Consider the following 24,214-nt stretch of genomic DNA (forward strand, 5'->3'; position numbering starts at 1 on the left):
TGGTAACGATTAAAATTTATTTTGGTAATTTTTTAAATTTAAATATATTTAAATTGAATTTAGGTAAGTATTTAAAATTGGGTATTTAAATTTGGGTAAATATCTGAATTCGGGTAAATATCTGGATTCGGATAAATATCTGGATTCGGGTAAATATCTGAATTGGCCTTTCTGTAAAGTAACATTGGCCTTATTGTTTAGATGTATCGGGCACGTCACTCGTGACGTAGAAGTGACGTTTCACTAGGAAATTTCAAAACTGAAGCGGTGGCCATTCTTTAACATAGGATGGTAAATTATATATCAAACGATAGGAAATCACATGGCCTCAACAGTTTTTGTATTAGTGTGTCCACCCGGATATCCTGAGGGTGGGCGGTGGCCACTCTTTAAAATACGATGGTAAATTTTATATCAAACGATAGGAAATCACATGAGTAGAAGGAAAGTAAGGTCGACACGCCGATCCCGGGGTCGGGGTCAGGTTCGGGATCGGGGTCCGGGATTTAAGGGGTGAAATGGGGGTAAAATCATCGAAAAGTCAATGTATTTAGGGTATTTCTCGCGACGATTTGTTTTCTCATATATCAACATATTATGTCCAGGCCAACTTGTTCATTTATCTACGCTTATCTCGAAAGATACTTGAACGTATATCTTATCGCGTTTTATCGTACGGAATAAGTTGAAATGATGTAAAAATTGATAACCTAGACGGCGCGTGCGCGGATTACCCGGGGGACGCGGTTAATTTGAATTTAAGAGTTTTTTTTTTGACGTCATGGAATATGGGACGCGGTTAACGTGCGCGGATTGGGGCGCGGTTAATTTGAATTTAAAACATGGATTTTGAGTGTTTTGACGTCATAGAATATTCGTTGTTAAAATGACGTAGAATGGAAATATTTTTAAACTTCATTTTAATATCATTGTAGTACTTAAATATGCTTGACACTTGAACCTTTCTCACGAGTATTTCAAACGAATATCTAAAGTTTAAGTATGAGAAACGTATCGTTCTCAAGTATTGTAATTGTACACGTGATTCCGTATGAGGACCGTGTAAATTCCTATATACGTAACGCGATACACTTCAAAATGCGTATACGTAGAATGGAATTAATTTTAAACTCCATTTTAATAAATAAGATATCGAAGATAAATAATTTCAGAGTATAAAAAGGGAAAACCGTATAATAGTAAGACCATATTTAGAAAATTCACCATCTGAATTGTATTGGAAGTGACTCCGAGGAACCTTAAAATGTAAGTAGGAATACTCAGTGATAATTCTTAACTTTGTCTTAATGTATTTATTTTATAGGAATTGTTCATTTCTTGTGTCTGCTGACAAAGGGTTAATCGTTTATGCAGATGAAACCATCCACTGCGGTCTATTAGATTTAACAAAGGGTATCAAACTAACAGAAGCGGAACTGCAAGAGCTATGGACAAAGAAAGATGCCATTGAAGCTTATTTCAATAACGAAGCTGAAACTTCGTGGGTTTTCGCAGGTTCTGAAACCAAACGGTTTTCGGTTCATAGATTTGCCCAACAAAAGGTTTTAGATGTTAGACAAATGTACCATGGTTATGGAGTAAACTATGGAAAACTGTTACCGACTAAAGAGGGGGTAGCTTTCGCTCAATCTTCTTGGTTGAATTTCCTCGACCAGTACGAGTCGATTCAGAAGTGTTTAAAGAAAATCAAGGAAATAAAGGAGGCGATGACTAACGTTGTAATTAAACAATTACACGAAGCTCTGAAGAAAGCGTGCAATGGCTGTCAAATTGATCATCCATCTCAACTCCAGCATGATTGTATCATGACGGATTATTCTAAGCGTGTAGATTTGCATTTTTATGAAATAATTATGTCGGTAGATTGTGAAAATATTATTGAAATGTTTACTATTCGCTGTGAATTGTCGAAAGAAATTTTAAATAATATAATGTCACTAATAATATGCAATGCTAAAAACTTGTTAAAAAACTAATAAAATTGATTGCACTAATGTTCCGATTCTCATTTACCATTATGGATTTAAGCTTACAACATCCAATGAATGGGCTTGTAGCCGGGTCCACCCAATGCGGAAAGTCATTCCTGGTGGGACGGTTGATTCAATATAAGAAGACCTGTATATCCCCTCCTCCGGAGAGGATAATATGGTGTTATACTGAGTATCAGCCGAAACTATTTCAATCAATATTAGAACACACACCTTCAGTCGAGTTTCACGAAGGGTTACTCGATGTTAATATATTAAACCCGCAAATTAGGAATTTAGTTATTTTAGACGATTTGTTATGCGAGATATCTAATAATAAAGATGTAACTAATTTATTTATTCGTGGATCTCATCACAGAAACACCTCCGTACTAATTTTAATGCAAAACCTTTATTACCCCGGAAAAGAAATAAGAACTTTAAATTTAAATGCTCATTATCTATTTATTTTTAAATCACCACGAGATAAATCAACAATTTATCATCTCGCGAGGCAGATATCTCACACCAATAGCAAATACGTTATTGATGCGTTTCAACAAGCTACGTCACGGAAGTTTGGGTATTTATTAGTTGACTTGAAACCTCACACCGCAGATCAGTATTTACTACGAACAGGTTTAATACCGGGTGAAGAATCGGCTGTCTTTATTCCAAAATGAAGTGTATTATAGAAGGGAATTTTTTTAAGGTTAATCGAGAGTGGATTATTAAAGAATTAGCTTACGTAGTATTAGAAACTGAAGAATCGGAAGTGTTTACTTTCAAATCTCCATGCCCTTTCAAAGAGCTTTCAAACGAAGATAAAAGACAATGCAGATGGATATCTCATAACATTTGTCACCTTCGATGGGATGACGGCGAACGTCCTTACAGAACGAGACGTGACATTTGCAATCAGATAGCGGAAAAAGCGACTTCGTTTTTCACCAAAGGTTTAGAAAAAGCTGCAGTATTATCAACACTCCTCGGTGTTCCAGTAACTAACATCGAAGATACCGGTTGTCCTAAATTATCAGAACTAGAAGACGTTGAATTAGACTGTCCTTTTCATTCCGAAACTGTTCATTGCGCTTTAAGAAAGGCTAAGAAAATCTCTAAATGGATGTCTCAAAACGAGTTAAGAAAAACATAGACTTTCTACGTTTCCTAACATCCTGTAATCTAAATCAAAGAAAGACAGCTATTAAATACGCTAGCAAGGAAGCTATATTGGCTCTCGTTGAATGTTGTATAAATGTATTGCACGGAACAATTGAACTGTCAGAACGTCATCGTAAGCGGTTAAAGAAACATAGCGCGGTTATACGAAACGTGTCGAAGAAGAACCCTATATCAAAACGACGAAAGATACTGGTACAAAAGGGTGGTTTTCTTCCATTTTTATTAGCGCCACTGCTATCTATCGTTAGCTCAGTCGCCGGAAGTGCAATAAGCCGAGCTATAAACCGATGATGGCTCGAAAAATGCTTCTAGTACCTGAAGATGTAATGGAGAGATTAAAAAACAATACACCTTCCAAAACAGATGAAACACCTGAACTTCAAAAAGAGAAGACACTCGATGATGAAATGAAATCTATTCTAGATAATCCAGATTTAAACGAATCAGAGAAATTAGCATTATACAATCAAACTCTCCAACGACGGTTAACTTACGTACGTAAAGAGCAAATCTCTCCCGTTATTGAAAACTCTGAACGACCTAAAATTTGGTTCGCGCAAATATCTTATTCTCTACCTGCAACTTATGTTAGTGATGCAATTTCATTATACCGAGCGACTACGGAAGATCCGAGATATATTAGATGGACTAACTCAGGAGAGCTTTCTATTCGAGGACAAGTGATTGGAGGATCTAATATAATCGATCTTTTGTATGACGCTGTGAGAAAAACGCCTGGAACAGTGATTGATCCTATAGGAGTTACTGAGTTTTACGAGGGCATTCATAAGTCAAATATTTCAAAACGTTTAATTAAAAATCCTGTAAGATTGACACTGTTAAAAACATTCGCCGTATTTCATACACCACCAAGTAGTTCAATGTTATCATCATCTTCACCTAGTCCTCTAAGACCTTGGATACATACTAAATAAAATATATTAACCTGATAATTTTGTTATCATTTCATAGTATAAGCCTACAATGGAAGGTTGTACAGAAACGGTCTCTTTAGGACTTTTAGCCTATTTATCACAATCATTTTCAAAATCACCGAAAATTATCACAGCTGTATTAATTATCATAGTTATTATAATATTAGAATTATTTAATTTCCTTTTTTGGCGTTACATGCCATTACATCAAAATATTACCCAATATGGAGAAAGAACTTGAGCAGATCTATACTAACCCCGCAGACCCAGGGTCATTCGCTGGAGTTCGAGCGCTCTATAATTCAGCTCGACATAAAGGTTTAAAGGTTTCATTGGAAAAAGTAAAACAATTTCTAATAAAGCAGGATACATATACGCTGCATAAACCTGCTAGAAGACGATTCAAACGAAATCGAACTATTGTTTATGGAATTGACGAACAGTGGCAAGCGGACTTGGCAGATTTTCAGAAGCTGTCTAAATATAATTCAGGATCTCGCTATGTATTATGTATTATCGACATATTTAGCAAATACGCTATGGCTGTAGCGGTTAAAAATAAGAAAGGTGTAACAATTTTAGAAGCGTTACGTAACGTTTTTGAAAAAGGCCGTCAACCGAAAAGAATTCAAAGTGATCATGGAAACGAATTTGTCTGTCAAGAAGTGCAGAGTGAATTACAACGAAGGAACATTAAATTTTTCGCTACCCGATCGGAAATGAAAGCGTCCATTATTGAAAGATTCATTAGAAGTTTTAAATCTCGTTTATATCGCTATTTCACGCAGAATAACACCCTTAAATATATCGACGTTTTAGATGATATTATAAACGCTTATAACAATAGTTATCACAGATCAATTAAATGTAAACCCGCGGAAGTTACTCTAGATAACTCTGCTAAAATATGGAAAAATCTTTACGGTTCGGTAAATTTTTCTCCTCCGTTAACATACGCGTTTGAAATTGGAGATATTTGTAGAATAAGTAGAAATTTATCAATTTTCGATAAGAAATATAACCCGAATTTTACTACAGAATTGTTTAAAATAGCTGAGAGACTACCACGTGACCCACCTGTATATAAGCTGATGGATTTAAATTCTAACCCCATTTTAGGAGTATTCTATCGAGAGGAGGTTCAGATTGTTGGTCGAGATTTAAAAGACTGTTACTTCATAATCGAAAAAGTAATAAAAAAGAGGAAAAAATCGGACGGCCGCGTAGAACTGTATGTCAAGTGGCAAGATTACGACCCTACATTTAATTCTTGGATACAAGAAGTGGATTTAAAATGAGTTTTTACGTAACGCTACCTTCAGATTCCTCGTCATTATATTACCAAGATAATAGCGTTGGTAAATTTCGAACGTATTTAGCTGAACCGTTAAGATTTGAGGAACAGTACGAAGTTGGGTTAGCGGAAATAAGCTATCCTCGGACATGGCATAACGTTCGAAAACCTAATCTATTGGTTATTAAAGACCCTCTCGAATATGATAAAATGACTGATAACCCTTAGTTAAAGACCCTCTCGAATATGATAAAATAATTGAAGTTCCCGCGGGTTTTTATAAAACTCCGGAAGAACTATTACATGTTATGAACGTCCACAACCAAGAAGAAGAACAAGTTACATTCGCTTATTTAAATTATTCTAATCGAATTAAAGTTAAATTGCAACCGAAAATCAGAGCTGTAATTGGCCCCGATCTATCGATTTTACTAGGTTTTAAGGATAGAAGAGATAATGATTTCACCATTTTAAATTCAATGATAACCCCCTACCCAGTTGATATGAACGCTGGGTTACATTCCTTATTCGTTTATTCTGATCTGGTTGAAAATAGCGTTGTTGGGGATAGTTTAGCACCTCTATTAAGAATCATAAGCGTCGAAGAGAAAGCCGAGTCTAATGGGAAAACAGCTACAAAAATATTTTCACAACCTCATTACCTACCAGTCGTGTGTAATAATATTAAGACTATAGAGATTAATATAACAGATGATTTAGGTGAGCCAATACAGTTTCATAGTGGAAAAGCTCACGTTGTATTACATTTTAAACCCCGTAAAATGTGGACTTCACTATAAACCTTTAATCATTCAGGACACACCTTCATTCTAGCTTAAGAGAGCGAACAGTTAACATCATGAGGTCTGAATATTCACCTTCAAGAACTGATTATGAAAGTTACTATTTAAACCAGGTTGGTTTCGGTGGAATACCTGTATATAGAGGTTTAGCCGTGCAAAGAGGACATGGACTAGGAAATATATTATCTTCAGCGTTTAGATTCGCGGTACCTTTACTGAAGAAAGGCGCTACTTACTTGGGAAAAAAACTTTTAAGTACCGGAGCGAAAGTAGCGACCGATGTTGTTAGCGGAGTCCCAATTAAAACAGCGCTTAAATCGCATTCTATTAACGCTGGAAGGGAAACTTTAGCTTCAGCAGCTGATGAAGCCATGAGACTAACATCTTCAGCTACGGATCATATTAAAAGAATGACGGGTTCCGGAAATAAAAGGAAACGAACTCAGTCGAAAAGCGCCATTTCAACAGCAGGCAGGATAGCGAAAGGACGGTTCCCTAAACGTTCCGATATATTCTCATAATGTCCCTTTTACACCCGCACTCAGTTGAGTGTATAAATTCCGAGCTAGATTTGTTTCAAGTACCTATGACACAATCTTCGATTATTGGTGGAGAATGGGTTGAGTATAATCCAATATCAAATATAGTTGATAACGCATCAATTACATTTTCTATCAACGGTAACTCTGAAACGTATATAGACCTTTCACAAACTTTGCTGCACGTTCGAGTTAAGGTAACTAAAGATAATGGTCAACTACCGCAACCCGCGGTTCCAGGTGTTGCGGGTGGGGCCGCCGGAACTCCAGCCAACAATATCGCCCCCGAGAATTTGTTTCTTCATTCGCTTTTTAGCGACGTCCACGTATTTCTTAATGAAAGATCAGTAACACCTTCCAGTCAAAATTACGCTTATAAAAGTATGATACAAACTTTATTAACGTTCGGAGATTCTGCGAAAAAAAGTTATTTAACGAGTTCACTTTTCTATCGGGATACGCCTGGAAAGTTCGATTCATTTTTCGATAACGATGGTTTCTCTAAACGAGCGAGTTTAGCGCAAAAAGGGGCGATTGACTTGTTAGGCGTAGTCCATACTGATTTATGTCAACAACCACGCTTTTTATTAAATATGGTTGATTTGAAATTTAAATTCGATAAAAATAGAGCAGCTTTTTGCGTTCATTCCGACGTAAAATGTAAAGTGGAGATTTTATCAGCTTCCCTTTATCTGAGGAAAGTTAAAGTGATACCGGAACTATCGCTCGCTCAAGCCAAGGCGCTACAATATGGAACCGCTAAATATCCTGTAACTCGTTCGGAGTGCACCTCATTTTCTATACCCGCTGGTCTTATGGCTAGTGTGCAAGATCATTTATTTACCGGACAAGCACCCAAGAAAGTTGTTATCGGGTTTGTGGAACAAAAAGCGTTTCTAGGAGATTTGAAAAAATCCCCGTACAACTTTCAACATTTCGATTTATCAAGCATTGGATTGTACATTGACGGTAGCAGCGTCCCTCATAAGGCGTTATCTCTAAACTTTGAGGAGAATCAATATATTCAAGCGTATTGCAATCTTTTCATTCAAACTAATCAGTGGAACGTAGATGAAGGGAATCAGATAAGTCGGGAAGATTACCCTAACGGAAATTGTTTATTCGCGTACAATTTAACCTCGGATCTTAATAACAACGCTAATCACTTGCATCTTGTAAAAAACAGTAACCTGAGATTAGAATTAAAATTTGCAAAACCGTTACCGGAGACGATTTCCATTCTAATTTACGCTGAGTTTCAAAATTTGATTGAAATTGATAAAAATCGAACCGTGATTTTCGATTACAGTAATTAATGGATTCGCTACAGATAACTAAAATTCTTGAAAAAGATTTAAGTACTAAAAGTATATTTCAAGGCGTGTTCGCGGCTGACAAGCTACCTAAATACGTAAAAATATTCCCTTCTCTATTTATTGTAAATACCGATACGAGTGCTGAACCTGGAGAACACTGGGTTCTAATATATTTTTCTAAACATAAAAATTGTGAATTCATGGATTCCTTTGGAAACCCGCCAGATTATTTTAAATTTAATGACTTTATTGAACGAAACAGTAAAACTGTAACTTTTAATTCTAATCAATTACAGAGTAATTCTAGTAATACGTGTGGAGCATTCTGTATCTATTTTGCTATAAACAGGTGTAAAGGAATAGAAATGTATAACATTGTGTCTAGGTTTAAGAAAGATAAATATGTAAACGATAAAATGATTAAAGAGTTTATATGCAAAATGTATTCAATAAAATAATTTTTTACAATTTATAGCAATAGCAGTTTTTTTTTATATATACATAAATACAAGCATTCATTATAATTTTTCAATATCTTTATGACCGTGCGCTAATGTACGAACCCCGCAGGGTAGAATGTATCTCTTATCATCATTTGGTGATAAACAAAGTTTTCTAGTATTTAAAGTAAATAGTTCATGCTTGAAACTAGCTATACGCATCATCTCGGCTGACATGGTTTCTTGATTAAAAAGACAACGTTCATAGTCTTCGTGGCGGATGACGTTTCTAATAACGTTCATGGCAACGCCCTTACAAACCTTTTTATGGTTTAAAATTGACTCTAAAGATTTCCCCAATCGCAACTCCTTTTCTATCTCTTCAGCGGTCTTAGACTCCCCGTACAATTTAATAGAATAAAGCTTTGGACGAAGTCCTACAAAGCTTTGAATTAACTGCGAATTTGTCTCGTCTTTAAAATAACCGAGAGCTTTTTTATTCTGATTAGAATGAAGGAAATGCGAAGGTGGATAATCAGAGAAGTCAAAGCGGTTTTTATGAACTTCAAAGTCTTTATAAACATCATCCGTCTTAATGTTGTACGTTAAACTGTCTGTAAATATTTTATATATTAGTACTATTTAAATAAAAAATGCATATTAAATTAAATTACCAGTGTCTGTAAATAATAGTAATGCTTTGTCCCCGTACGTATTTTTTATGAATCCATAATGGAACCGATACATGAGCTCCTTGGATAAATCTAGAATGGTGAATCCGGTAAATATAGGCCGGTTAAGAACAATTTTAGCTCTCTTCTTATGAGCGCCGGCTAACTCTTCATTAAAGATGGTAAAGTGTTCAAACTGCGGGGAACTTGTAACTTTTAACATTCTTTCTGGTTTATGAATCAACTCGAAATTTATATGCTTCCGTAAATTTTCCATTGTTTTTCTAAAGAATTAAATGAAGTAAGGGAAAAAACAGCAATAAATTATTTAAATTGATTTACCCGAAAACAGAGTTAACCATTAGTTTCCAGAAATTCATTTCAAATGAACTCTTGGATAATTTCCTCTGTTCAGTGTTGAATCTAACATATTTTTGTAACCATTTTCCTTGAGTGAAGGTTAGAGCTCGATGAACCTTGGTTATTTTCAAACCTAATTCTACATAATATTTTAAATTGCGGTAATGTACTATGTATTTCTCTTTATTATTTAAATTAGGAAGAAGTTTTGGTAGACTTTGATTCTCCTTAATATTTAATTTTCCTAAGAGATCTTTGGAGTATGGAGATAGCATATCATGTGCAATAACTTTCGATTCCGCCGCTACTGGGAGATCGTTATGTAAGTCATGCAACTCTGGAGGATATTCAAGATCCACCTGCAAAGGAAACAATTCTTTAAAAATATAATTCAATAATTATAACACTTGTTATTTACCTCTAAAATGTATCCGTTTTCAACGTTATTGGGAATACTCAGAATATTTTCACAGAGTGTTTGCAAATCATCCTCCTGAACCCACTGGAAGTCGCCTAGCGGTAGTGGTTCACACATAACAGCACCGTACAAATTATTAGCATCTTCAATTAAGTTAATTAATATAATTAAAATTAAAATAATTAAAATAAAAAAAAATAATATTTTTAAAAAAAATGTAAATTACCTAAATAGCATATATAACTGCTCTCTTTAGACGAATCATATGTGTCGGGCATATATTTGTTATTCGCTTCAGAATAGCGAGTTGAGATCATTGAAACACCGCCTCGAATTCCTAAAAATTCAATGTAAATACAATAATATTTAAAATATCAAAAAGCGTTACCCTTTTCAATAAATAAGTGTTGATCTATATCAAGTATGAGATCGAGGCGAACATCGGTCATCTTCAAAGCTGCTTGCCAGGCTAAACCTGGTGCGGTGTAAGCGTGAGCGGGATCTAATTTATAATGAGTTATAGATAATGTTCTAAAATTTTCAAAAACGTCGGCTAAGAGTAACGCATCGCTTTTCACATAGAGGTCGGTGTATTCCCCTACGAAAACCGAGGTTAAGAGATTTAAAATATTTATACTATAGTAATTTTACCTAATGTTTGAATATTAAACGCTGTCCAAACATTTTGGGCGTGTAAATAATCAGATTCTAAAACGCTTCTCTAGGTGGCAGCATCGTCTCGTCAAATTTCTTTTCATCGTCCATATACTCGTACGGGTAGACTCCCTTCCGCAAAAGCAGTTGAACTTTATCACTTTCAAAATATTTCTTAACAATCTGAAATTTACTGGCTCCTTCCAAAACGAGATTAGATACTAGAGCATCGAGGCTATCGCTTAGAAATCAATAAGAGTCTAAAAACCTAAATCTCCCTAAAAATAATAATAAAATTACTGTTAAGGTTAAATTCATAATTAAATATATTTAACCTAGTTTGAGTGAAATATAATTTTCGCTAGTGGAAGGAATACAGTCAAGTGTCTGTTCCTTAAAATGACCAATCTCCTGACATATAAGATGTAAATCGTATCTATGAAGATTTATTATTATTAGGTTTATTTCCTGGTTAATTAACTTAATAAAATCACCTGCTAAGGTTATGAAGGAAAACAGGGATAAATTCTGGAACTTTCTTTTGAAGATTACAGAGGTTATGCGCTGGCCCCCTATATTTGCCAGTGAAATGACAATGATCTCGAACAGCGGGCATATTTCCCTGATTTAGCTGCTTCTGACAAATGTAGCAAAGCGTAGCAGCTTGAAACTGTTCCTCCTCCTCCGGGGTTATAATCATTGGTACATTGGTTTCAATGAGTTCCATCAACTCCGTCTCTAATTCCAGAATAGACTCCAGAAATCTTCGAGTTGCATCTTGACCTCGATAGCAATCGGTTCGAACAGGTACACCTATAAGTATTCTCTTATAATATATCTAAAAGGGAATTTTGACAAATAACTTACCGTTAGGTCCAACAAGCACCCACGAATACGCGCAGCTGATGTGCATGTTTACTTTGCTGGTATTTAAATCGGGATCTAGATCACATCCTTGAACTCTCGGTAGGATTGCTTCAAAATCGGCGTAAAATACATACTGCACCTAATAATTTCATTTCATTAAGAGTTAAATTAAATAATTTTTATTTTTACTTTTTCCGTCCACTCATATTTATCAAAATAAAGCGTCTTCTTCTTGGTAGGGAAAACTGTTTTTTGGACGCCGTGGGTGGCGCATTCTTCGATATGCGCATCACGTCGCTGTTCAGCGTTATTACCGCTGAATCGGTGAAGACACATTCTAATACAGAAAATAATTAGTAGATTGCAAACTAATATATTGGAAACTAAATTACCTGCAATAATAACTTGTACTTCTGTTTTTTGTTAGATGCTGTAACAGTTTTCCTAGGTCTCGTATAAGACAGTAATGTCTATTCCCATCGTCAATATCCTTAGTTTCATCGGTGATGTATAGTAAATCAACCTCCCTTTCCTTACCACACTTGTTAACGCTTACGTAAAGGGGGAATATATCTCCCGAGAAGCCAAACACAGATATTGATAAATTATTCATTAATTCAAATTTTTTAAGTTCCGTAGCGTTTAATTTGAAAGGGAAAGATATATCACTGGTATCAAGTTCATTTTCATAAAGTGTATATTTGGAAACCCTGTTAGAGTGATGAAGCCAAGAAACTGGGTGAAGTTTAGCTAGAATTGACCAGAGAAAACATTTCTCATCATTTTCGTTTCTAATATTAAGAATCGCACGATGTTGAGAGAGTTTTTTAGGTAGTTCCATATACGATGACCCCCGTAGCGGCTGGTAAGATGCTACATTTAATTCTACATACAGAATACGATCAATTACCCAACCCGATCCTGTTAAAAATATAATGTTTTAGTTCAAAATATAACTTATAAATTTTAGTACATACCTGTCGCTTCAAAGTTTTCCGCTGCTGACTGTATTGTTTCAATGCAGTCATTCAGCTGGTTTTCAATGACGTCGAGCGTTAATGTTGTTTGCATAGTGCTCCGGAAATAGGGTCGTACTTCCGCTCTTTGTTCCGCACCTCCTAATGGTCTCATATAAACAGATCTTACGAGTAGGAACCATTTAATTCCACGTTTACTGGCGAGTCTTTCCATTACAAATTTACTAAAAGCGGCTCGGTAACGTTCAATAAACATCCCCGAATCAATATCATAGTCTTCGGCATTATAACGAATAGATGCTAACGTATCATTCAAGGCCTGGACCATACTTGGAGATGCTGGTGGTGTTTCATCAAGTATTGGTGAGGCGGGAACAGGTGATGGTGTTGGGCTGTTGGGTAAAGCTGATACAGATGGTTGGATAGATTCCAGTTGAATGTCTTGAAGCAGACTAGGTGATGGTGGACGGGTTGGTGATGGCGAACGTTGCATTGGTGATTGTGTGCGAGACAGGTCCATGGGTTCGGAAGGGCAGGGTGCGTTCAAGTCATGAGTTCGTTGATGGCTCTTGAAATCCAATCTAGCCACATTCTTACCACATACTTCACAGATAAACTTATGTCTATCACCGTGTACTTCTCTAACATGCCGATTTAAGTGGGACTTGGTAGAAAAACTTTTCGCGCACGTAGGGCAAATATGTTGGGCTTTAGGCATCTTGAATATAGCTACCGCTGTTAACCGTGGAATGACCTCCCACAACCCTATACAACCCCTTTTATAGTATATTCAAGTATCATTTGAGAACGATACGTTTCTCATACTTAAAATATTCGTTTGAAATAGTCGTGATATAGATTCAAGTGTCAAGCGTATTTAAGTACTACAATGATATTAAAATGAAGTTTAAAAATATTTCCATTCTACTTTAACAACAAATATTCCATGACGTCAAAACACTCAAATCCACTACAATGATATTAAAATGAAGTTAAAAAATATTTCCATTCTACTGTAACAACGAATATTCAATGACGTCAAAACACTCTTAAATTCAAATTAACCGCGTCCCCCGGGTTAATCTGCGCACGCGCCGCCCAGGTTATCACTTTTTACATCATTTCAACTTATTCCGTACGATAAAGCTTGATAAGATATACGTTCAAGTATCTTTCGAGATAAGCGTAGATAAATGAACAAGTTGGCCTGGACATAATATGTTGATATATGAGAAAACAAATCGTCGCGAGAAATACCCTAAATACATTGACTTTTCGATGATTTTACCCCCATTTCACCCCTTAAATCCCGGACCCCGATCCCGAACCTGACCCCGACCCCGGGATCGGCGTGTCGACCTTACTTTCCTTCTACTCACATGGCCTCAACAGCTTTTGTACTGGTTTGTCCACCCGGATATCCTGAGGGTGGGCGGTGTGTAAGAATTTATAGCCCGGCCACGGCCGTCTCGAGATCTGCTTCGCGCTCATAGCGGCCCAGGCAAAGATTTCCTCTCCTATGTATTTCCGCGAATACCTTCTTTTAACACTAGGAGCGCTGTCTGAGCCCCCCCCCCCTTAAATGTAAAAAATTTGCGGGATATTTAATAGTTTTCTATGGCGGTAAATTCAACTAGTTAATCCTTTTTGCATTGTTTTTCAAAAACTTCTGGAAAGTTTGGGATATACATCTTATGATTTGATCTTTATCTAATAAGTTTTCATTTAAAACATTTATTTAATTAAAGTAATATGCTTATATTGAGTTTTATTAGTTAATTGCTAAGCCTAACCAAAGTTTCTTTTCATTTTCAAAATTTTCAAACCAGTATTCGCATTTTTTTTATCAGAATTTTAAATAAATAACCACAATATTATTCAAATTATTTAATAAATACCTTTATTATTCTTTAAATTAAGTTCACATTTCTCAAACTTAAGTTTTAAAATATTGCCTATTTTTAATTTGCAAAAATGCCCACCACAAAAATTTGTTGTGTTCCATTCTGTGAATCTAAGAAGAATATCAATGTATAATTTCATCAGTTTCCAGTTGATGAACGTTTATGCAAATTATGGACTAAGAACATATCTAGAAAAGATTTTGGGGTCAATGAAGCTTACGCATCACGCAAGATTTGTTTGTAGTGGGACATTTTAAGGAAAGTGATTACTATCAAGGTCTAAAGATCCGCAAATTAAAGAAAATATTGACAAGGGAAACATATGAATCTATAATATCTATTAGAATAACTTCATTGTTTACAATATCTTGCGTGTCATACCTCCTTAAATCTGGTTTCCAGTTTGTCTTGACAAGAAATTTAACGAGCGATGCTATTGAAATGTTTTTCAGCATTCTCAGGAAAATGGCTGATGCAAGAGAAACTATATTCAGTTTGGAATCTATCCTGAAGAGAGGCACTATATCATTAACAAAACCTAAAACATCTATCGTTCCCCAAGACAGCTTCACAGATCTATCAGCCATGATTGATACTAGACTCGATGGATTTTCAACTATTTTTAACGGCAATGAAGTTACGTTACCATCTGAAGTTATGAGTACCCAGATACACAGAGATGCACCTTACGGCTAGCAAGTATCGCATACTTGGCTGGTTATGTAGTACAAATCCTAGAGGAAAAACATTTTTGCGAATAGTGCCTTGAAAATGTATCACAGCCTAATTCTGACTCACCATTAGTTGGATTGATAAAATTGTCCGACAGAGGAAACCTTAGGTATCCGCAGCAAAGCTTTATCATGTTAATGGCTATAGTAACAACATTCATAGAGAGAGCTGTACCCTATCTCCGGGATTCACCTGCCATTTTAAAAAACATTGAAATCCACTTGTGGCCAAAAATTGCTCTATGCCCTTACATCCAATGTGATTTGAATAATAATCACCGAATGAAATTGCTGATTTAATTTGTTGAAAGGTTGTACTTCCAATTATCACAAATATTACCAAAACTCGATCCGCAAAATTTGAGAAAGTGAATGAACTTGTGCATAAGCCTCTTTCTTGAAAAGTACTCAAGTTGTAAATTCTAGTTTTCTAAATTTTTAGTTGTGTATCATTCAGTGGGAAATTTACATTGGTTTATTATATTTATCAGATTTAAATACCTTCCAAGTTTCCATCACTATTTTCATTCATAGTGATCTTCCAAGTGACAGTTAGTTAATTAAAATTCATTTATTTCACTACTTTAATTAAAATAAATTTTTAAACATTAATACAAAACAAAGGCCTCTGGAAATTACTACATAGCAAAAATACAGCTGTAAGGAGAACCACGTGTTTATGTTTACATTTATATACAGAAAACGTCGACGGCGACTTCTGGCTCCAGAATGACCAAATTTTAATAACGTTTTTCAAAACTTTACTTTGCGTTAAAAAATCTCAAGAGGTGTTTAACTTTTTTATTATTAATTAACTTAAATATTACTAAAAAAATATTTTACAAAAAATTACACATTACGCGATAATAATTGAAATTCCAAAGTTCCGCGCAGTTCCTCCCATTCGATAACATGGCTGCGAATTTTCTCAAGGGGGGCTAGACTAGCGCCAGAAAACGATGTGAGAAGTTTTTGAACTAATTTCCCATACGCGATTTTCGTACGATCGCCTGGGCCGCTATGAGCGCGAAGCAGATCTCGAGACGGCCGTGGCCCGGTGTACCTAGTAATAGAGACCATACCACCGGAGGCCTATCATCATAGTGCCCTACGCCAGCGTCCACCTAGCCCGGACAGGTGACAAATCCAGCATGGGTAGCAGAACCCTACTACTGATGGTCTCACCTTTGACGCAAGCCACTCAACCCAGCAGAAGGTGCAGCAATGTGTGGACCAATCCCCACTTCGCACACAGCAGTGGGATTTAGAATGGGTGCTATAGCAACGCCAGCCGACACCCTACCTATGAAGGTAAGGAGCCAAACCCTTTAGAGAGAGCTCCTAAAGGGGAACGACGAGCACACAGCAGCCCAAGTAATAATATTAGATAGATATTATGGTTCTTTTGATTAGTAGGATAGTTAGGCCATCACTATTACTAGTTATTATTTTTAACTTTTAAGCGGGGGATAACATGCGCATTAGAGACAAAAAATTAAAACTCTCTTGACTAATTGGTTAATTAAAAGTTTCTCTTAAGGTTCTCAATAGGATCAGCGGGGGGAAATAAAATAAACAATATACACTAAACTCTGATGACTACAATTAAAATGAAACACTACAATTATGGCTGACTACAGTTAATTCTAAAAACTCCAAAACTCGACAAAAATACTACAGCGAGGGGAAAAATACGAACGGCAAAATCTATTCTTAACAGTACAACGATACAAAGTGGATATGAGCTCTCGAACTCGGGGGGGGGGGGGAATATTTTAACCTTTCCTTGGACAATAGCGGGGGACTGCACCTTTCTTAGACATTTTCTCTCTACGTTTAAACAGTTATTTCAGACTTGACCCTGGGTATTTTACGGGGGGAGGGGGAAACGAAATTTGTTACTTATCACTAGATTTTCTTCGTGGCTGCTCTTCATTTACGGGATTCCGGGTCACGGGAGCTTCCGGGTTACGGGGTTTCGGATTACGAAAGACACGCACACGCGTTTTATTGACGGGGCTCGACGGGGGACAGTTCCAAACCGTCCGTTCGTCTCGCTTACGGCAAGGATGCCCGAATTACGGTAACTAACGAGCCGGATGACGGTAGGGATGTCCGGATGAAGACGACGAACTTCTTACAAGCGGTGTAGGTCCTTCGGGTTTCGATCTAGAACATCTGGCTAGGCGAGGGGTCGGATCTCATATCGTCGGATGCTGACTCTCGGAATCATCGGAAGATCGGTGATCATCGGCGAATTCATTCGTTCGAGGGGACTCATGAAACGGCTCTGGTTGACTATTCGGAGATTCAGTTCCATTAGTGGTGGCTTTTGGGGTATTGTGGGGTCTGATGGGCAACCGCGCATGGATTTAGCGGACGGTCATTCCGGACTTGGGCTCCGGAAGTTCATCTAGGATCCAGGAGTGTTCGCTCCTCGTGGCAATGGCAGACTTCTGTCTTGTCGAGAATCCAAAATTCTGACTTTTTGGGGCTCTGTCACTTGGTTTTGTTCGGGTTATTGGGGGGCGGAGTTGAAACAAAAAGCAACTGGTGACCTCCCATTTTACTTAGGTCATTGGTGTATTTAAGACTCATGTCTAGTCATGCGGTGGTGACGTTGTCCGATTTACGAAAGGTCGCTTGGGATTGCGGGGGGGGGGGGGGAATGCCAGAGAGTCTCGAGGTTCCTGATTTTCTGTCTCCAAGCGGAAATGTCCGGGCGCCCTCTCGACCCTGTGGAGACGGCCTTGGAAAACGAGCGCTTTTTATTGGGTTATCACTACCTGGTAGTGGGCCAGAGGCTCGCGAACATGAAAAGTTTTACATGGGATCGCTGTTAGCTGAGGGGACATTATTGGTCTAGTTCCGAAAGTTTTAGGGAAAAACCTGGGCTGGGAAAGTTTGCGGAATGTATTGCACCATGGTCTTGGGACCGAGAGAAAAAACACTTTAATTAGCGAGGGATTTATTTTAGCCTTGCTGAAGGCAGGAATTTAGTTAATAATTTATATTGAGAGAATGGGTTAATTGATTAACTTTATATTTATATTTGAGGGTAGGTTAGACCAGATCTTATGAGCTATGTAAATTATACGGGATTCCTATGTACCAGTCATAAATTATTTAAGTCTTTAAGTTTAAGTTAATTTTAATTATTTCTAACTCGCGGGGGTATTTTTTATGTATTAGATCTAAAAATTATAAGACGTTTGGTTTATGGTACGTTACGAGGGGTTAAGAATATCCATTAAAATTGATTAAATTAATACAAAACAATATGTTCAAGACCAGCTTGGTCTGATGCGGGGGCTTTGAGAATCGGTAGTCAGAGTGCGGGGGAAAATGTAATAACCAAAGTAAATAATACACAAAAAAATTAAAATATGTAAGTATGCGGGGGAAAATGAACCTGAAGGGTTACAGCCCCCCTTTTTAATTTTTTTTATGGTAAGCGGGGCCCCCCTCCGAAGCTTGAGGCCCCCCTTGAAGCTCGAGGCCCCCCGCACCGCGGCCCCTGCGGACCATCAGCTACGCCACTGAGTGTTATATGAGTGTTATTCCTTTTGAAGGCTACTTCTGGCGTCAGAAAGTGGTTTTGTTCCCTTTATTCTCTTGGGGGGGAACGTGGTCCTCACATTAATAATGCATTCAATTTCCAATCAAACCGTAGATTTCACATTAAAAATTATAACCACTTGTCTGAAACTCCGCCGCCGCCGTTCCGTGCACAACTCTCGACAGGTTTGTAGTAAAATAGTAAATGATACGTAGCCCAGTTGCTTTGTTAAGAATTGAAAAATTCGCATTATATTAATATTCATATAATATAAATTGTTAACATCTGCCCCTTCTTAGCCGTAATATTTAAAAGAATAAACGACGCTGTTTTTTTCAGTTCAAAGAACTGTTTTTGTATTATCTTTTTAGAATTGGGAGTTCAAGAAGTTGGTCATTGGCGTATTTTAGTGCTTTCCGTAAATTTTAGAAATAAAAATTGAGTCACGTGTCAATTCAAGACTCAGAATCCAAGCGCCATCTAACTCCAAATATTTGTATTCGACCTTGAAAAATAAGAAATTACGAACCTTGTGTGACGGCTCGACACCAATTTCACACTAGTAGAAGGAAAGTGAGGGCGAGGCTCCGATCCCGGGGTCGGGGTCAGGTTCGGGATCGGGGTCCGGGATTAAGGGGTGAAATGGGGGTAAAATCGTCGAAAAGTCAAAGTATTTCTGATATTTCTCGCGACGATTTGTTTTTTCGTATATCAACATATTGTGTCCAGGCCAACTTGTTCATTTATCTCCGCTTATCGCGAAAGACACTTGAACGTATATCTTATCAAGTTTTATCGTACGGAATAAGTTGAAATGATGTAAAAATAGATAACCTAGGCGACGCGTGCGCAGATTACCCCGGGGGACGCGGTTAATTTGAATTTAAGAGTGTTTTGACGTCATGGAATATTCGTTGTTAAAGTAGAATGGAAATATTTTTTAACTTCATTTTAATAACATTGTAGTACGCTTGGCACTTGAACCAATCTCACGAGTATTTCTTAAAACGAATATCTCGATCGCGTTTTATCGTACGAAATAAGTTGAAATTATGTAAGTTGTATGATACTTGATAACCTAGGCAGGAAGATAGCGCGCGCGTGCGCGGATTACCTGGGAGGCGCGGATTGCCCGGGGGCGCGGTTAATTTGAATTTAAAACATGGATTCCCTCTCCGAAATAATTCATGTAACCAAAATTGGACCGCAAGTTTTTTTCTTTACTAAGTTACGTTTAAAAGAACCTTTTGTAACAATTCCAATATGTAAATATAGGTATAAGGATTGAAAAAATACTTAAAGTAAGTGGTTTTACTGATAAACTCTAAAATAATTTAACTTTAAAGGGTATCTTAGATTATTGTTTTAAATTTTATTCAAGTTGAAAACGTATTAAGAGTCCTTCAAAGTACTATAAAAGGATTTTATTTACGAACTAAATTCATATTTTCTTCAAACTTTCAATTCGCTTTTTTTACTATTTAAATACGGTAAAATATAATTCTTATACACAAATATAGTCAGAAAGATACTATAAAACACTAAAATTAAAATTAAATTAAATTTGTGTGGATAAGATTTGTAAATATCATTTTGAAACTAATAACTTTCACGCTTTATTTAAGTCAAGCCAATAAAAACAATTACCTATATTTTAAATACGGTAAAATATAAATACATTTCCGATATGTAAATAGGTAGAATAACACTATGAAAAATTCCTTTTTCTACTTTTAATACGACAACACACTACTCTGATACGCAAATATATACAGAAAATATAAAAAAAAATTACTCTACGTTCGATACGTTAAAATACATTTCCGATACCCAAATATAGATAAAGAAATACTATAAAATATAAAAAGGTAGAAAAATACTACACATTAACCATTATGAATTTAAGCTTACAACATCCTTCACGTATAGAGCATAAAAAAATACTACAACAATCTCTATACGCTACATTCATCACGTTAAAATATATTTCCGAAATGCCAATATAGGTAGTAAAATACTACAAAATCTCTATACTCTACCTTCAATACGTTAAATTACATTCCAATATGTAAATATAGGAGGAAAAATACTACAAAAGCCTCTTTTCTTGGCGTTCAATATGTTAAAATAGATTTCTGAAATGCAAGTGTAGGTAGTAAATACTACAAAATCTCTATACTCTACCTTCAATACGTTAAATTACATTCCAATATGTAAATATAGGATGAAATATACTACAAAAGCCTCTTTTCTTGGCGTTCAATATGTTAAAATAGATTTCTGAAATGCAAATATAGGTAGTAATTACTACAAAAGCCTCTTACTCTACGTTCAATACGTTAAATTAATGATATGCCTCCGATCGAATCGTTCATTTTTTCCTATTTATTTAAATATACGTTTTTAAATTAGAATTGCTTCTAGTGTTCGGCAGTCGATTAACTTTTATCTATGAATAAAATAAGCTCGGCTATATTTAAATAACATTTATTTAAATAACCAATAGTTAAATAAAAATTGTTAAATGTTTAAATAATCGAAAGTGAATAAGCCTATTTTTTAAATAAAACAAACAATTATTTAAATAAATACCACTTTTATTCAAATAAATGCTTGGTTGCGTAAAAACACAATTAAATAAGTTAAAATGATATTCTTTTTACCAACGTTTTTTTAAATAAATCGGAAAATTTGTGGATAATGAATAAACAATTCCGAACACTAATTGCTTCATTAAATTATGCATTTGTTCTTTAAACAATACCTGAATTTGAAATTATATAACATAAAAAAAAATAGTTTAAAAATAAAACTATATCAAGGTATTACACTCGGGTAAAAAAAAATAGTTGCATTAAGTTTTTATATTTCTTTCTTAATTACAGTGATGCTTAAAAGCAAACCTCAAATCTATAAAACAAAGAGTTTTTTTAACAAGGGATAAATTTATTTTAATAGATGCTTTGGTGACATCTAACGGCGGCAATGGACAATAATAAACAAAATACTAAAAGTATCATGTGTTATTAAAATTTTAATTGCTATATTATATTTATGGTATGTACTTGAACCCATTATGGTATTTGAAATAGCTTAATATATGAAGAAAGTAAACATATTTCTTAACACATAGAAAGCGTTATTATTTTTATAATTTATTAATTAACTATTAATATGGTTACATTATTTGCATAGGGTTCTTAGTTAAAAAGATTCGAGTACCTTTAAAGTCACCAATACATAAATGTAATATTTAGATGCATAATCTTATCGGTATTTATATTATCAATAAACACAAAAATACAAAACCTGATACATTAAATTATGCAGAGTCCTTCAAAGTACTTTAAAAGGATTTTATTTACGAACTAAATCCATATTTGTTTTTCAAACTTAGAAGTTAGTTTGTATGAAATACTTTCTAATACCTGAAAAATGGACTTTAGAGTGGATAATTAAGTATTTTTTCAATCCTTATACCTATATTTACATATTGGAATTGTTACAAAAGGTTCTTTTAAACGTAACTTAGTACATTAATTTATTTTGGAAGTTCAAAACGTATTAAGAGCCCTTCAGAGTACTATAAAAGGATTTCATTTACAAACTAAATTAATATTTTCTTCAAACTTTCAATTCGTTATAATTTGAATTTAAATGAAAACATCATGGATTATAGGTGCGTAATCTACTATTAGACCGAACGGATTAAAAAATACTTAAAGTAAGTGGTTTTACTGATAAACTCTAATTTAATTTTTAAGGGTATCTTAGATTATTGTTTTTAATTTTATTCAAGTTCAAAACGTATAAAGAGTCCTTCAAAGTACTTTAAAAGAATTTTATTTACGAACTAAATCCATATTTTAGAAGTTAGTTTGTATGAAATACTTACTAATACCTGAAAAATGGACTTTATAGTTGATAAGATTTGTAAATATCATTTGAAACTAATAATTTTCACGCTTTATTTAAGTCAAGCAATTACATTTTTAAAAATGAAAGAAGTTAAACAATATAAAAATTTGTAAATATTGTAAATATTTTTAGGTAATAAAGAAATTAAGAAATGTTTTAATTAAAATATCTTTCATTTTCTACTACATTTTTAAAAATGAAAGAAGTTTAACAATATAATTATTCTAATATAATTTCAAATTCAGGTATTATTTAAAGTACAAATGCATAATTTAGTGAAGCAATTCTTATTTAAATACTTTTATTTAATTAATTTGTGTATCTGAAATGTATTTATTGAAAAATAAGTGGGTTTTACTATTTATCACGGTTATTTTTATATATATATATATTGGAATTGTTACAAAAGGTTCTTTAAAACGTAACTTAGTACATTAATTTATTTTAGAAGTTCAAAACGTTCAAAACGTATAAAGAGTCCTTCAAAGAACTTTAAAAGGATTTTTTATTCACTATATAATCCATTTTTTTTTCAAACTTAGAAGTTAGTTTGTATGAAATACTTACTAATACCTGTAAAATGGACTTTAGAGTGGATAATTAAGTATTTTTTCAATCCTTTTACCTATATTTACATATTGGAATTGTTACAAAAGGTTCTTTTAAACGTAACTTAGTACATTAATTTATTTTGGAAGTTCAAAACGTATTAAGAGCCCTTCAGAGTACTATAAAAGGATTTCATTTACAAACTAAATTAATATTTTCTTCAAACTTTCAATTCGTTATAATTTGAATTTAAATGAAAACATCATGGATTATAGGTGCGTAATCTACTATTAGACCGAACGGATTAAAAAATACTTAAAGTAAGTGGTTTTACTGATAAACTCTAAAGGAATTTTGGAATTTTCTAGAATAGCAAAGTAAAACTAAAACGTAAACCAAGTTTAAAACGAAACTAATAACTGGGAGAAAGGTTGAAGTAACTTTTTTGATTTTTCGTTTTTTAATTTTTGAGTTCCCTATATTATTATAAACTAAATTAAATATAATTTTTGAAAATTTGTGATAAAAGATCTGCTCCTTCGTGTTTTACATATACATGTATATAAAAACTCGAGATTTTAATGAATTGTTTTCAAAGCATGAAAAATATAGCAGATCCTTTGATTTTAATTGTAGTTAGTAGTTACTTAAAAAAAGAAAAGTCGCTAGCTGACTTGGAGCTGGTGTAGTTAAATTTTAAAAATGTGTATTTTAAATTTTGTTTGTAAAAGTTTTTTTTGAAAAAGTTTAGTATTATAGTTTAAATTTATTAAATAAAATAAAATATAAATTATACATTTGGTTTAGCATTTTACTATTGCAAGTAAAAGTAACAGTAATTTCAATTACTTGTTTTAGTTTTTTTTTGACAAATATGCAAACTATTTAGTTATTTCAAAAACAAATACGTCGAATTATTTGGTATTCGAAATACTATTGGTTAGTTTTTATATCTTTAATTTTATTTTTCAAAACTATTTCTCTTTGTCTAGCTTCTTCTAACTTTAATTTAGATGGCCTTAAAGCCAAGTATTTAACAAATTTAGTAACAAAGTAGATGGACCTTTAAACAATTTTTCAGTCATGTAGTTAAGGAAATGTTC

General features: G+C 34.5%; 1 protein-coding gene and 1 long non-coding RNA gene across 2 annotated transcripts; both read right to left on the reverse strand.

The window, feature by feature from the left end:
- Positions 1-10,936: 10,936 nt before the first annotated feature.
- LOC149960399 (uncharacterized) lies at positions 10,937-12,778 on the reverse strand. The gene is made up of 6 exons (XM_090178035.1): positions 12,569-12,778; positions 11,866-12,005; positions 11,663-11,810; positions 11,474-11,612; positions 11,101-11,419; positions 10,937-11,042 (listed from the first exon to the last, which is right to left on the reverse strand). Exons 1-6 carry the CDS (start codon positions 12,776-12,778, stop codon positions 10,937-10,939), a joined length of 1,062 nt encoding a protein of 353 aa, XP_090034161.1.
- Positions 12,779-14,898: 2,120 nt separating this feature from the next.
- On the reverse strand, positions 14,899-15,633 carry LOC149960400 (uncharacterized). The gene is made up of 3 exons (XR_016473173.1): positions 15,587-15,633; positions 15,153-15,278; positions 14,899-15,088 (listed from the first exon to the last, which is right to left on the reverse strand). It is a non-coding gene; the product is annotated as an uncharacterized LOC149960400 (long non-coding RNA).
- Positions 15,634-24,214: the final 8,581 nt, after the last annotated feature.

This window comes from Leiobunum rupestre, chromosome 1, assembly GCF_980474605.1.
Source record: "Leiobunum rupestre chromosome 1, qqLeiRupe1.1.hap1, whole genome shotgun sequence".
NCBI classification, from domain to species: domain Eukaryota; kingdom Metazoa; phylum Arthropoda; class Arachnida; order Opiliones; family Sclerosomatidae; genus Leiobunum; species Leiobunum rupestre.